Genomic DNA, 16,151 nt, shown 5'->3' on the forward strand with positions numbered 1-16,151 from the left:
TCCCTATAAACTATTTGTTCCACATATGCCTGCTAATTGGGATACTTAAACTTATAAACCACATCTTAAAAATTTAGGAAACACCCCGCCGGTTAATCCCAGCACTCGGGAAGCAGAAGCAGGCAGATCTCTGTGAGTTCGAGTCTAGCCTGGTCTACAGAGCGAGTTCCAGGACAGGCTCCAAAGCTAAAAAGAGAAACCCTGTCTCAAAAAGCAACATCAACAAAAAAAAAAAATAGGAAACTGATAAACGAACACGTGTACTCAAACCCATCACTCTGCCCAGAGCGGTTCTCTGAGGCTCTTCTCGCTGCGCTCCGTCCAGTGTACCTGCGCACTGGGAACTTCCTCTCGGATGCAAGGAGGAAACGGAAGTGCCGCTCCACGTAGCCTTGGAGACGCGGGGGAGGCGTAGCCCGAAGCACGACCTTTGACCCCTCACTCGGCGGCGTCGGAGACTGCAGCAGCCAGGATTCCTGAGGAGGTGGCGGTGACCGCGGGTCTCTGTGGCTGCGATGGAGGTAATGGTGGGGTCGCGCCGCCCCGCTGGTCTTCTGCGCCACTCGAGTTAGTGGGAGGGCACGGCCAGCATCTGTCCCTGCTCGGCGGCTCGGCCCCCTCCGCTGCGCTCGGCGTAGAGCCGGGTCTGGCGCTTGCCATGGCGATGGCCCCTGGTTCTTGCTCCCGAGGAGGCTCTTCCTCACCCCAAGATCATTTGGCCGCGCGTTGCTCTCGAATTGGGATGAACTCTTGTGACGATTTTGTTTTGCAGGATCCTGTTCAAGATGGGGTGGCTGCGGCACCCTCCGGGACCGGGAAATCCAAGGTGAGGAGAGCCCTGTACTGCCAGGGTCCCTGGAGCGCGGAAGGGTAATGAATTGGAAAACTTGGGCATGGGAAAAAGGATTTCTTTAAAAGAAGTCACATTTCTTCAGAGATTTCCATTTTAATTTATAATCACCCATTGATTTCCTGTTTCTTTTTTTAATTTCCTGACGGGCAAGCAGTTTGTTTACTTCCTGCTCTTTGTTAGCGCTATGCTGAGAGATCCTGCTGTATTTCAGACATTTGACTAGTTATTGACTGTTATGAAAGTTTACACAGTGACGCAATGAAGAGGGGATTAGATAAGGGGAAGAATCAAGAAGCTATATCCTCTTAGCTCCAGCTCCATAGTCAAACGATGATTGAATAAGGTCCTTCTTCCAGCCCTGTGCAATGTTTAATGTTCAATGATTCTGAAAGACAGTGGTTTTCTTGGCCAAAATGTATCGTTTGCATAGTGAGTTCCAGGCATTTGCCTAAGCTTTCAATTCTTTCATTTAAGCTTCCTGAAACAATTACCTCGTTATTCTCATTCTGCAGGTGAGGAAACTAAGTGCACAAGGATTAAGTAATTTTCAGAATTAGTAAAGCTTGATATTTTGATATTTTAGTTAAACCCTAAATGTTACGCAGTCCACGTGTGACTAATTAGGTTTGTTTTCATGTGCACATGGATGGCTTTTCAGCTTGCAACAGAATGAATGTCACAGCTCCAAAACCTTTTAGGTTCAACCCCTCACTTGGATACTTGGAGAATTTAATGGTATCTTTAAGAGTTTTATGCTGCACCGGGTGGCAGTGGCCCACGCCTTTAAACCCAGCACTCGGAGGCAGAAGTAGGTGGATCTCTGTGAGTTTGAGGCCAGCGTGGTCTACAAGAACTACAAGAACTAGTTCCAGGACAGGTCCAAAGTAACACAGAGAAACCCTGCCTCAAAAAACAACAACAACAACAACAACAAAAATTACTTTAGCCAGGCAGTGGTGGCGCAGGCCTTTAAACCCAGCACTCGGGAGGCAGAAGTAGGTGGATCTCTGTGAGTTTGAGGCCAGCGTGGTCTACAAGAGTTAGTTCCAGGACAGGCTTGGCTCTAAAGCCTCAGAGAAACCCTGTCTCAAAAAAAAAAAATTATGCTGGGTTTTGTTTGCTTTTTGATTCATCTGATTGCTTAAAGTTGTTGATAATTTTAAAATTATGATTGGCTTGAATGTTGAGAGTGGTTTTGTTTTTAGGCAGACAGTGGGTTTCTTTTGGGGGACATACTGGGAGCATTGGTTATAAAAGTCGATAATACAGCAGTATCTTTCAGCTGGAAACATTAGCAAGAGAAGATCTCATCAAGTTTGCCAAGAAGCAAATGATGCTGCTACAGAAAGCCAAAGCAAGGTGCGCAGGTAATGAGTTTGAAATTACAGAGTTTTTTCATTACACCAATGTGCCCTGCCTTACAGTTACCTTTGAATAAATAAGGCGAGAGAGGGTTATAATCTTTTTAATTTGTTTATTTTATGTATGAGTGCTCCATCTGCATTTATTTATGCCTGCACGCCAGAGAGGGCATTAGCTCTAACTATAAATGACTGTGAGCCAACGTGTGGCTGCCAGGAATTGAACTCAGGACCTCTGGAAGGGGATCCGGTGCTCTTAACCACTGAGCCATCTCTCCAGCCCAAGAGGATTATTTCTTAATTGTAAAATGAAACCCTTTTTACTTCACATTAATTGTAAATTCTTCGAAACTATGTTTTTCAGTTGAAATGTTGAAGTGTAAACCCCCAAGACTTTTGTGGAAATTTGAAGTGTGTGCATCTGCTGAAGTTGCTTGACTTCCTATCTGATGCCTTTTATTTTTTTTAATTCTGAAAGCAAAAATATTAGTGTCCTTTTTTTAGTATGACTGATTCATTTGTTAGTATGAATTCAAGTTAGTAACTTGAATTCCCGTTAACTTAAAATCTTTAACTGCCGAGGTTTGTTTTCTAACCAGAGCAGACCAGATTTATGTTTCGAAATTGGACCAGTTTGTAATCAAGAAAGTGAGCTGTTTGAGGAAATGACCTAAGCTTCAGAACTAGAGGTGTATCGATGAAATATTCAGATCAATATACGTGCTTGAGAGATTTAATTCTTGCCTTAATATTATACAAAAAATATTAATAGCAAACATAATAGAATGTCTAGACATGCTGAAAAATTATCAGGGTAGTTAATCAAAGTGGACATACCTGGTCCCTGCCTCCAGAGGCTAAGGCAGAATCATCAGTTGAGCCCAGGATTTCAAGACCTGCCTGGACAACATAGCAAGACCCCCACATACATGTGGATGAATAAGAAAAGACAGGAGGGGAAGAAGTGAATACAGTTTCAGAGGAAACAAAATTGTTCGTGTGCACTAAAGAATAGACCATACTCTTCCAAATGAACATTTTCATATTAAGAGAGAAAAAAGAAGAAAGCAATACTGTTATTTGGATAGAGTTAATAATCCTCCAAGTATTGACTTGTTAAATATATTCTAATTATAGGCTTGAGATCCTTCTTAGAATGTCATTGTCAGTTTAGTAGTAATTATTTTCTTAATTTTTGAATTTTTTTCATTTAGAATTAGACAAAGAAATTGAAGAACTCAAATCAAAACCTGTTGATGGAGGAACTGATGATATTATTAAGGTAATAAAACAGTTTTTGATTGCTTATAGAAAATGTCTAGTAATAGATAAAAAGTTCCTTGAGGATTGCGTTTAGTCCCAGCACTCGGGAGGCAGAGGCTGGCGGATCTCTGTGAGTTCAAGGCCAGCCTGGTCTACAGAGGGGGCTCCAGGACCGGCCCCAAAGCTATAGAAAAACCCTGTAGCAAGAAACAAAACAAACAAACAAACAAAAAACACAAGAGGGGCAGGGAGGGGAAGACTCCTTGAGGATTGTCTGCCGGCTAGAAACATCTTCCTTTTTGTTCATTCACTCCCTTGTTGACCTTGGTTTAGCTTTTTAGTTCTTTAACTCATGATGAAGGAGAGGGGTAGAGAGGGCTGTCGACTCATTTCAGTCAAAAAGTCAATAGCCCTCCTTCGTTATGCTTATTACTTCCATATCTTCCTGCTCTGACCTCCTCAGGAAACTTGGCCACGTGTAACACTTCAGTGATGTGCAAATAGATCCATTCCACTGAGTAATGACTACTGATCCAGATTTAATAGCTGCCCTTCCAGATACCTGCAGATGCCTGCAGTGTGCGTGTGTGTGTCGGGGTGGGGGGAAATCTTGAAACATTTCACTTGTAATCTCAACTTGCCAGATCCCCATTTCTTGGTGGGTCAGTGTCATCACCAGATTTGGCACCATTTAGCTTTAGAGTTGTTTCCTGTTTCCTTTCTCCTCCCCCGTCACAGTCACCACAGACCTGCCGCTGCTCCAGGATATAGCTTCAGTGTCCCTTTACATTCGTACGGCACACCTGCGTCCGGAAGCCTTCTGTCTCCCCCAAGGAATTGCTCTGGCTGTCTTCTCGGTCTGTTGCAGTTCTGAAACCGGACTTTGACAGTGATCCTGTAAATGCCGGCACTGCTTCCTTATGCTACACACCTGTTTGCTAGGTTGCTTAGTCAAACTTCCTTACTGGATCAACAGTTCCTTTTGTATGCCAGTAAGGCTTAACTCTGAGGGTTTTGCTTGACATCTTAAAATTTTTATTTCCAGTTTTATTTCAGTTTGGGATTTCTTCTAGTGATTCTGTTTCTACTTTAATATCTTGAACTGTTTTTATTATTTCATTCAAGTGATGTTTGAGATATTTCTTGGTGTTGATATCTGGTCTTATCTTTGTTGGGTGAGTGTTCCATTCTTTGGTTGCTGTTGCCATCCTTGGATCCTAGGTAAGTGTGGTAGCTCTGGTGTCTCTGGTAGAGAGTACAAAGGTGTCTGGAGAGACGGAGATAAAAGAGTTAGTGGGACCCTGGGTCCCCACTGAGAGGTAGAGTCCCCAGTGAATGGAATTGGGGTCATAGGCAGGGCTTCTGCAAGCAGACTGCTACAGTCCTCAGAATTAAGTCTTGACAGAGGGTAATGGAAGACCGGACAAATAATGAGAAACTCCTACCTGATTCATTGCCTAATGTGGCCACTGGGGTCCCTGATACAAAGTTTGTTTAGGGATTGGCAGCTGACACAAAGGAATGGAGATGGGTTAGAAGGAAAGGCTGAGCGGATCAGTGGCAGAGTTAAGCTGGGTCTCTTGATTTATGTTTTTTAAATGCATGCTGCAAATATCTAGAATAGAACTGTTTTACATATTAATCTTATATGTAGCTATTTCTGTGAGATTCTCAGTAATTACGAATTACCTATAGGTTCTGTTGGTTTGTTTGTTCTTTAAATGCTCATAAAATCTGTAAAAGACTTTTCTTTTTTAAATATTTACTTCTTAGGTCTTTTATAAGCTATGATTCGCTTTGTCTAGAAATAACTTAGCTTTTATTTTTCCATTACAATGTTCAAATTTATGTTTGGCAATTACAATCCTTTTCTTATATATATTGGAGGGTGTGTGCTGAATGGGAGCTCACCTTTTTGCCCAGGCCAGCCTTGAGCTCCTGACTCAAGAGATATTCCTGTCAAAGTTTCCAAAGTAGATGTTATCCTGATGAGAAGCATAAGGATTTGTAGTAAAATGGATCTTTGATTTGCTCTTTCCGTAAATTACTTCAGTTGGTTTTGCATTATGCTGATTTTGTAGACTATCTTAGAAATTATTTTTTGCTTTTTGCTGGACAAGTTCATGTGAAACTGAGATAATTCTCTGTTCTTTGAAAACACCTTATGTTCATGCCTTCTATTTTCATTATTCTACAGTTTTCATAAATAAGCAGTATTCTGTTTCATAATGTTTCTTGAGTAGGTAAAGCTGTGTTTTTCTAGGAATTTTATCCATTCCAGCACTCGGGAGGCAGAGGCAGGTGGATCTCTGTGAATTCGAGGTCAGCCTGGTCTACAAGAGCTAGTTCCAGGACAGGCTCCAAAGCTACAGAGAAACCCTGTCTTGAAAAACCAATTAAAAAAAAAAAAAAAAAAAAAAAAAAAAAAAAAGAACTGACTTGACTTGTTGATCTGGTTTCCATTTCATTTACTTGCCATACCACAGATTTTCTAAAGAAGATGAATCTGTCTGAAGAGGTTTTCAAGACAGGGTTTCTCTGTGCAGCCTTGGCTGACCTGGCACTCACTCTGTACATCAGGCTGGCCTCGAACTCAGAAATCCACCTGCATATGCATAGCAAGGGCTGGGACTAAGGACTTCCACCATCGTACCTGTGTTGTCGGTCTGTCTTTTAAAAGGAGAAACAAGATTATTTCCTGCCTGTTCTTTCACCTGTGCACTCTTGAGACCGCCGGCCAGTCTCCTGTTTGTTTGAGACGGGGTGTGTCGTGATAGCAATAGTTTTCAACCTGTGGGTCCCGGCCCCTTTGGAAGTTGAAGGACCCTTCCAGAGGGTTTGAATATCAGATATCTTGCATATCAGATATTTACATTAAGATTCATAACAGCAAAATTACAGTTGTGAAGTAGCAACAGAAACAGTTTTATGGTTGTGGGTCACTACAACGTGAGGAACTGTTTTAAAGGGTCCCAGCATTAGGAAGTTTGAGAACCACTGATCTAGAGTATGAACCACAATGTGCAGTGTAATCCTCAATGTTTTTAAAGATTTTTTAAATTATGTGTAGTGTGTATGTGTGTGTGAATGCAAGTAGAGGATCAAGGCTTGTTTCCGTTTTTGTTGTTGTTTTTATTTATTTTTATTATTATATTATTTTATTATTATTTATTGAAAATAGATCCTTTTCTCATACAATAATTTCCTCTCCCTCTACTCCTCCTAGTTCCCACTCACACCCTCCCTCCCCTCTAGATCCACTCCCTTTCTTTCACTGGGAAAGAATAGGCTTCAAGAAGTAACAACCAAATGCGACAAAATAAAAATATAGTAAGAGAAAGCAAAAGCAGTCTTCTCATAGTTGGAAACAGCAACCCAGCAGGAGGGAAGGAATCCCAAGAGTCAGAGACCCACTTGTGGTCAGAGTCAGGAGTCCCATAACAGTTCTAAGCCAGTAGCTATAACATATCCTCAAAGGACTGGTGCGGACCCATGTAGGCTGTGCTTACTGCTTCAGTCTCCGTGTGCTCATGCACCTTGCCTAGTCGATTCAGAGGACTGTGTTCTCCTTGTGTCCTCCATCCCCTCCGGCTCTTCCAGTCTTTCTGCCTCCTCCACAGGACTCCCTGAGCTCTGAGGGGAGGGACTTAACGGAAACCTCCCATTTAGATAGACTCTTTCTCTGCGTAATGTCTGCCTCTGGGTCTCTGTATCTGTCCCCATCTGCTGCTGGAAGCCTCTTTGATGATGACTGGATAAGGCAGTGATCTGTGAAGTATAGCAGAATATCATTAGGAACCATTTTTTTTTTAATGTAGTATTTGGTTTTATCCTAGGTATCTAATCTCTGGTTCTTGCTTACCTAAGAAGTGTTGGATGTGGTTTCCTGCTTGTGGAGTGGGCCTTAAGTCAAACCAGACATCGGATAGTTACTCCCACAAGTTCTGTCCACCATCACCCTAGCATATTTTGTAGGGGTCAGATTGTAGGTCAAAGGCTTTGTGACTTTGTTGGTGTCCAGGTTTCTCTTTCCCTAGCTTGCAGAGTACCTTCCTGTACCAGAAAGACTAGAACATGATGCAGGGAGGCTCTATGTGGGCACCAGCTTGACTTCTCCATGTTCAGTGAGTTGTGTGGGTTTTGTCATGAGCAGTGGGGCCCACTGTCAGTTTGTAGAGAACAACCCTTTGCCTTAGCAATAGCCTACCTAGATTGTGTGGAGATTTCCGTGGGACCCCTTGGCTGACAATTCAGTTGAACACAATCCAGTCCCACCCTGGAAACCTCGCCTGGCTACCAGAAATGGCCACTTGAGCTTCCATATCCCCATTATGAGGCCTCATGAGGATCACCTTCGTAAATTCCAGGAAGTTTCTTCTGCATTATGATTCCACACCATCCCCCAAATGCCCCGGAATTGCAACTGTCTCTCCCTACACACACCGCACCCCAACTCTCACTTCTAACCTAGCCCCCAACTCCCATAGGGCTTCTGACTGCTCCTGTCCCTACCTGCACCCAGTCTGCCTGTAAAATCTATTCTATTCCCCCCACCTGGGAGATCCATTTGTTTTCCTTAGAGCCTTCTCTTTACCTAACCTTTCTTTGTCTACAGATTTTAGCTTGGTTCTTATTTACTCCATGGCTAATATACACTTAGAAGTGAATACTTACCGTATTTTTCTTTCTGAATAGGTTATCTCAGGATGATTTTTTTTCTAGTTCCATCTATTGGCCTGCAAATTTCATGATGTCATTTTTTTAACTGCTGACTAATACTCCATTATGTAAATGTACCACATTTTCCTTATCCATTCTTTGGTTGAGGGACATCTCAGTTTCCAATTTCTAGGTATTATGAATAAAGCTATAATGAACATAGTTGAATAAGTATCCTTGTGGTATCATTGATCATTCTTTGGGTATATGCCCAAGATGAGTATAGCTGGGTCTTGAGGTAGCTCAGTTCCTACTTTTCTAAGGAACTGCCATGTTGATTTTCATGGTGGTTGTGAAAGTTTGTGCTCCCACCAGCAATGGAGAGTGTTCCCCCTTGTTGTACATCCTCGCCAGCATGAGCTGTCACTTGCATTATTGATCTTAGCCATTCTCACAGGTGGAACATGAACTCTCAGAGTCCTTTTGATTTGCATTTCCCTGATGGCTAAGGATGTTGGATATTTCTTTAAGTGTTTCACAGCCATTTAGCTTCCTCCATTGAGATCTGTTTAGATCTACACCCCATTTTAAATTGGATTATTTGTTTTCTTGATCTCTAGGTTCTTGAGTTCTTTATATATTTTGGATATTAGTCATCAGTTGGATGTGCAGTTGGTGAAGCTCTTTTCCCATTCTGTAGGCTGCTGTTTTGTCCTATTGATGTGTCCTTTGCCCTACAGGTGCTTTTCGATGAGGTCCCATTTATTAATTGTTGGTCTCAGTGCCTGTGCTATTGGTGTTCTGCTCAGGAAGTTGTCTCCTGTGTCAGTGGGTTCAAGACTTTCCCACTTTCTCTTCTATCAGGTTCAGTGTATCTGGTTTTATGTTGGGGTCTTTCATCCACTTGAACTTGAGTTTTGTGCAGGGTGGTGGATGTAGATCTATTTATATTCTTGTACATGCAGACATCTAGTTTGACCAGCACCATTTGTTGGAAATGCTTTCTTTTTTTCCAGTGTGTATTTCTGGCTTCTTTATCAAAAACCAGGTGACCATAGGCATGTGACTTAATGTCTGGATCTTCAATTCTATTCCATTGATCAGTGTGTCTGTTTTTATGCCATGCTGCTTTCATGACTATAGCTTTGTAATATTATGTGAAATCAGGAATGGTGAGGCCTCCAGCAGTTCCTTTATTGTTCAGTATTGTATTAACTATCCTGTTTTTATTATTTCTCCATATGAAGTTGAGTGTTGTTCTTTTGAGGTCTGTAAAGAATTGTTTTGGGATTTTGATGGGGATTTCATTGAGTCTATAGAGTGTTTTTGGGTAGGATGGCCATTTTTTACTGTTAATGCTACCGACCTGCTTAGCGGGTATGTTCATAGGGAGTGCCTGCTGGTATTGGAGGCTAGGGTACTGGGATGAATTGGGAAAAGAAGGTTGGAGGAGAAGGTCTTTGTGATTCTTTGGGTTTGGATCAGAGAGGAAAGGGAAACCTCAGTAGGTTTCCTGCTATAGAGCTGGGAATGAGACTAGGGAAGGGGGAGTCTCAGGAGAAGCAGGATCAGTGTAGCTCAGTCCTTGGCCTACTTGCTGCCCTGAGAGGAGCTTCCCCTGGGTTATCAGGGGATGCTTGCTGGGGTTGGGGTCTGGGACAGAGCAACAAATGGGGGGAAGAAAGTTAGAAGGGGAAAATCTGTGGGATGCACAGGAGGGGGGGCAGGGAAAGCCGCCACAGGTGTTCAGCTGCACAGCTGGGGTTAAGACTAGATTAGGTCTGGGGGAACAGAGAGCAAAACACTATTTTTTTAGCCTCAAGCAAACAAATCGTATCATTCCAAAATCAGGTACTCACTGAGCGCCTGGATGCTCTTCTTCTGGAGAAAGCAGAGACAGAACAACAGTCTCTGTGTCTGAAAAAGGAAAACATGAGAATGAAGCAAGAGCTTGAGGTAAGATATTTAATGTGAGGTTTTTCTGTTTGTCTTTATTTTTGTTTCTTGTTAACTTAAACTGAATATTCATGAATTTTACAGCTGAATGGTATCTTAAGCATGTAATCCAGCCTAGCATGGGGACACACATCAGCACTTGGCTTAGGCAAGACGTCAGTCAAGGTCAAGTGCCTCCTGAGATACCTAGCAAGGCATCGACTCTAATAAAATGAGCCAGCAAGATGGCTCAGCAGATAGAGCTGCTTGCCTCCAAGCTTGGTGACCTCCCCTCAGTCTACATGGTGGAAAGAGAACTGACTCCTGCAGGTTATCTATAACCTCCACACACGTGCCATGGTACGTGCACACCCACATCACTGACACACAATAAATAAGTTAGTGTTTTTAAAGTGTATCTAATCCAATCTTACCCCTTTATCACAAACGAAAGAATCAGCTCTGAAAGCACAGGCCCTTAATTCCAGCTACTCAAGAGGCTAAAAAGGTATGAGGTTCACAAGTTAAGGCCATTCTGGGCTACAGTACGAGCTCAAGGCTTGAACAGCTTTGTAAGATCCTGTGCGGCCAGGCGGTAGTGGTGCACACCTTTAATCCCAGCACTCTGGAGGCAGAGACAAGCAGATCTCTGAGTTAGAGGCCAACCTGGTCTACAGAGGGAGTTCAAGGACAGGCTCCAAAGCTTCAGAGAAACCCGGTCCTGAAAAACAAGCAAACAAAAATAAAAACCCTGTGTCAAAAAATGAAATGAGGTGTAGGGATATAGCCCAGTAGTAGAGGTTTTGCCTGTATGTTGAGGCCCTGGATTCAATTCCCAGTCCAGCTAAGAACATTAAAAGCATGCAATTATACAGAGATAGATTAACATTTTACTTTTTCCACCATTTAATCTTTCTTATAGCCATGCCTTTCTTTAATAAAAGTCTTAATTAAGATTTTGAGGGGTTTTTTTTTGTTTTTTTTGTTTTGTTTTTTTTTTGTTTTTGTTTTTGTTTTTTTTTTGTTTTGGTTTTTCGAGACAGGGTTTCCCTGTAGTTTCTAGAGCCTGTCCTGGAACTAGCTCTTGTAGACCAGGCTGGCTTCGAACTCAGAGATCCACAAGATTTTGAGTTTTTTACACCTCTAAATACTATTATCTGTTTAGTTTTAGGATATTTAATAGCACATTTTTACTTTCTTGTTTGTAAAGTTTAAACTTATTTTCTTTAAAATGTCTCTTATTAATCTGGTCAGAAGCTTTAAATTGAAGCCTTTTAACTTACATAATGTATTACCTTTAAAAAGATAGTCAAGTACAGAGGTTTCCTAGTTGTTAGTTATTACTTTAAGTAATAGATTTTATGTTGATGATAGTAGTTCTACTTAAGTATAGCAAACCCTAAACAAAATTCCTGAAATCTCAGTATCATATTTCTCTAGGTATATTCTGTTCATCTCTTTTCCCATCTAGTTAACTCTTTTATGAAGACAGAGATTTCTTTAATCTTTGATGACTTATTTGTGCTTATTTTTTGTAATAGGATTCGGTAACTAAACTGGAAGATACACACAAAGAGTTTGAGCAGTCACATAGAAACAATGTAAATGAAATAGAAAGTCTGAAGAATGAATTGACAGCAGCACACTCAGAGCACATTAAAGACAAAGCCAGCTTACAAAAAGAACTGGAGGAAGCAGTAAATAAACAATTAGAGCTTTTAGAACAGCTTAAATCTCAGAGTGACTCTGAAGATGTTGTTAAACAACTGCAGGAAGAGATTCAGAGCCTTACAGCAGGATTTGAGGAACAGATCTTCTGTCTACAAAAGCAGTTAGAGGCCACCAGTGACGAAAAGAAGCAAGAGATTATTCATCTCCAAAACGTAATTGAGGAGAACACTCGGCACTACCAAAAAGATATTAATACTTTTCGAGAAGAGATTGTGCAGCTGAGAGCTGCACACAAAGAAGAAGTTAATGAGCTGATGTCTCAAATGGAAGCATCAGCTAAAGAACATGAAGCGGAAATAAATAAGCTAAAAGGTAGCAGAGTGCAGCAGTGTGAGGGGAATGAGAGCAGTCAGGAGAAACACCAACGAGAGTCGGAAAGCGTAAATGATGGCACCTCAGATGCAAGCCAGGAGAACCAAAATTGCTCTGTGCCCTTACAAGAAGATCCTCTTGCAGAACAGACAGTATATGATAAAGTCAGACAATTGGAAGAGTCTTTAAGAGAACTGGAATCTCAACATAGTATCTTAAAAGATGAGGTGACTTACATGAATAATCTCAAGTTAAAACTTGAAATGGAGGCCCAGCATATAAAAGATGAGTTTTTCCATGAACGAGAAGACTTGGAGTTTAAAATTAATGAACTGTTGCTGGCTAAAGAAGAACAGGGCTATGTAGTAGAAAAATTAAAATGTGAGCAAGAAGATTTAAACAGACAGCTTTGCTGTGCTGTGGAACATCATAATAAAGAAATACAGCGTCTTCAGGAACTCCATCAGAAGGAAGTCTCTGATCTCAGTGAGACATTTATGTCAGGTTCAGAAAAAGAAAAATTAGCATTAATGTTTGAAATACAGGGTCTTAAGGAACAGTGTGAAAATCTACAACACGAAAAGCAAGAAGCAATCCTAAATTATGAGAGTTTGCGAGAGATGATGGAAATTTTACAAACAGAGCTCGGAGAATCTGCTGGAAAAATTAGTCAAGAGTTTGAAACAATGAAGCAACAGCAGGCATCTGATGTTCATGAGCTTCAGCAGAAGCTGAGAACGGCTTTTAATGAAAAGGATGCTCTGCTTGAAACTGTAAATCGCCTCCAACGAGAAAATGAAAAATTATTATCTCAACAAGAATTAGTACCTGAACTTGAAAGTACCGTAAACAGCCTTAAGGCAGACAATAGCTTGTACTTAGCCAGTCTTGGTCAAAAAGATGCCATGTTACAAGAATTAGAAGCAAAACTAAGTTTTCTTGCTGAAGAAAAAGATGATTTTGTAAGTAAAATGAAGACTTGCCGTGAAGAGCTAGATAATCTCCATGAGAAGTGGGAACAGGAACAGAGATTGACCATAGAACTCAAGGTAGAGGCAGAGCAAACCAGCCAGCACAACAGTGAGCTGAGACAAAAAGTAGATGAATTAGCGGGGAGACTCGATGCAGTATTAAGAGAAAAGAGTCAAAATGAGCAAAGCATTACTGTTCAAATAAAAACTATGACTGAAGACCAAGAAGCTTTGTCATCTAAAATCAAGTCTCTTTATGAGGAAAATAATAGACTACATTCTGAAAAAGTTCAGTTGAGTCAAGATTTGGAAACTCTTCAGTCTCAAAAAGATTTTGCCATTAAAGAGCATGTTGCTGCACTAGAAGAGAAACTCGAGTTAATGGTTGAAGAGCGAGATAACTTAAATAAAGTATTTGAAAATGAACAGGTTCAGAAGTCATTTGTCAAAACTCAGTTATCTGACTACCTTAAACAAATGGGGCCAAACATTTTAGAAGAGAATGAAGAGGAAGATATTGTAAAAGTTCTACAAGCTCTGGGTGAATCTTTAGCAAAAATAAGGGAAGACAGACATGACTTGGTCTCTGGATATGATGAGCGAGTGTTAGAATTAGAAGGAAAGATTAAGTGCCTTCAAGAAGAGAGTACAGCTCAGTGTGAAAAACTTAGGGCTTTGCTTAGAGACTCTGAGCAGGAGAAAATTCTCTTAAGGAAAGAATTAGAAGAAGCCACATCAACAAAAGAGGCCCTGCAACTTGATCTTTTAGAAATGAAGAATGCTAATGAAAAAACGAGCCTTGAAAATCAGAGTCTTCTAGCTCAAGTTGAAGAATTATCTCAGACATTACACAGCAAAAATGAAGTCCATAATGAAAAGCCTCTTGTAATAGAACACGAAAACCTAAAGCTATTGCTTGAACAAAGAGAATCCGAACTGCAAGATGTGAGAGCAGAGTTGATACTGCTGAAGGTACCACTATTTTGAGTCTTATTGATTTGAATAAATTCTTAGCTCTGGGCACAGGTTGTAGAAAATATATGCATTAACATTCTTACAGTCTGAAATCAGAAGTAAAGTTGTAGTATTTAATCTCAGGTGACAGTTCTGGCAAATGACTTAAGCCCTCTAATGTAGTGTATCTCAGTCACATGTGACTAGTGATCAGAACACTGATCTACGAAATGTCAGAATTGCCCTCAGGACACAGACAGTATTTTCCTTTTTAAAGAACTTTTGGTCAAGAAAATGAGCTATAGGGGTATTTAGTTTTAGTTAAATATTTCAAGTTCTCTTTGAAATTGTGTTGTGAAGTTATGATAAGTGATGACTGTGCAGTCATTTCTTTATTACATATGTATTTGGTGTGTGTCAGATTTTACATCTTGACTTTGGTATTTTAGCAAAGGCTATATACACAGTAAAGTTAGTATTACCTGCCCTATCAATAGAAAACAAAAGTAACCAAATCGCTATTTATATGGTTTCTCTTGGTAAAGGTTTTCTCGTGATTAAAGTGATGACAATTTTATTGTGGGGAATTAAATGAATTCTGGTTTAGGGGTTTTTTGTTTTTTGTTTTTTCCCTATAAAATCTAGGATTCCTTAGAGAAATCGCCTTCTGTAAAAAATGATCAACTCTCATTGGTAAAAGAGCTGGAAGAAAAAATAGGTAACTATGGTTTTATATATGTTGTCACCATTAATTAAATAAATATCTTACTAGTGTCAAGATAGGTTGAGAAATATAGTTTCAGTTAATGAGTTATTAAACATACAGTAATAAGCTGCCTTTTCTTCATTCACCATTTGTCCTCTACCATCTGTTTGCCTTTTCTTTCAGATGTCACTTTCTGTCATTTAATCAAAAAAAAAAAAATGCTGTTTTAACTCTGTTCATAATTGATTCTGTGAATTATTTTTGGATTTTCTTTTACCCACTTAGACATTTTGAATTCTCAGCTGTTCTATATAATGGCAATAGCAAGGCAAGCGAGGTCCAGACAGTATGCTCAAAGAACTCATTAACAAGAAGTTAACTTTGGTGTTAGGTATGAACAGGAGGCAATGCTGATATCATAGGAAGCTACCTGTTTTTAGAAAAATCACTTCCGTTGGGTCTTGAGGAATGAGGGGTATGATGCAAGAGGAAAAAGTTTTGTAGCAAAAGGAAGACAAGTACTTGTCTATTGATATTTTATGACATCAGGGAGCACCAGAAAGTTCCCAAGGAGATGATTAATCTTTTATAAACTCACTAGTGCAATGCACAGACGAGTTGAGCCTTCCTGCTTATTCATTTGTCCCTGTTAGTAACTTCGTGGACTAGCTCTGTTCCTAGTAAAAGCTGAAGAAACAGACTTAACAAGTGTTGTAAGATGTGTTCATGATGCTTCAGTTTAGTGCCAGTGAGGTTGGAGAAAGGAGAATGGAAAAGAGTTCAGAGTGACTCCTCGTTTTCTGTCAAAGATGGTTAAAGTTAAGAAGGATGCTCAATTTTAGACTAAATTTAAATACCATTTCGAGTGAGTTATCACATAGAATGCTACATAAATCTGGACTTGGGATAATTAGCCTAAAGGTAGAAAATGCATAGTCAAATTACAGGTGAATCCCATCACTCTGGAGACAGAGGCAGTTGAATCTCTATGAGTTCAAGGCCAGCCTGGTCTACAAAGTGAGTTCCAAGAAAACCAGAGCTGTTATACACAGAAACCCTGTCTCAAAACCAAAAAAGAAAAAAGATAAACAACTAAGGAGATTGAGAAGGAGCAGCTAGTAGGTAGGGAATCATTGAACAAAAATGCAAATTAAGTTATGTGCAAGTGACACATATGGCAAAACCTTCAGCCAGGCAGATGCCAGTGATGTCATGAGTCCTGACAGGTATCCATTGAGTTAGCACACAGTGGAGAGTTTTCCATTGTGCTGGGGCAAGACTTGCTTGTAATGGGCTTCTAGAACAAAATAGGGAAGAGAAACTTGAGATTATATGCAGGCAACTCTTTGAAGGGTTTTGCTCTGTAAGAAGAACAAATTGAAGATATATTCTTGTTACATTTATAA

General features: G+C 40.4%; 1 protein-coding gene across 2 annotated transcripts in view; it reads left to right on the forward strand.

Moving 5' to 3' along the window:
- The first annotated feature begins 436 nt into the window (after positions 1-436).
- Positions 437-16,151, forward strand: part of Gcc2 (GRIP and coiled-coil domain containing 2) — a 42,330-nt gene continuing 26,615 nt past the window's right edge. The window contains exons 1-7 of one of the 2 annotated variants that reach the window (XM_038343051.1): positions 437-521; positions 773-826; positions 2,136-2,220; positions 3,429-3,496; positions 9,988-10,092; positions 11,613-14,057; positions 14,685-14,757. In XM_038343051.1, the coding sequence (XP_038198979.1) occupies positions 516-521; positions 773-826; positions 2,136-2,220; positions 3,429-3,496; positions 9,988-10,092; positions 11,613-14,057; positions 14,685-14,757 (2,836 nt within the window). In that variant the 5' untranslated portion in view covers positions 437-515. Of the gene's footprint in view, positions 522-772; positions 827-2,135; positions 2,221-3,428; positions 3,497-9,987; positions 10,093-11,612; positions 14,058-14,684; positions 14,758-16,151 lie in introns of those variants that run through there. The other variant, XM_038343052.1, reaches the window with a different exon arrangement.

Source organism: Arvicola amphibius, chromosome 9 (assembly GCF_903992535.2).
Source record: "Arvicola amphibius chromosome 9, mArvAmp1.2, whole genome shotgun sequence".
Taxonomy (NCBI): Eukaryota; Metazoa; Chordata; class Mammalia; order Rodentia; family Cricetidae; genus Arvicola; species Arvicola amphibius.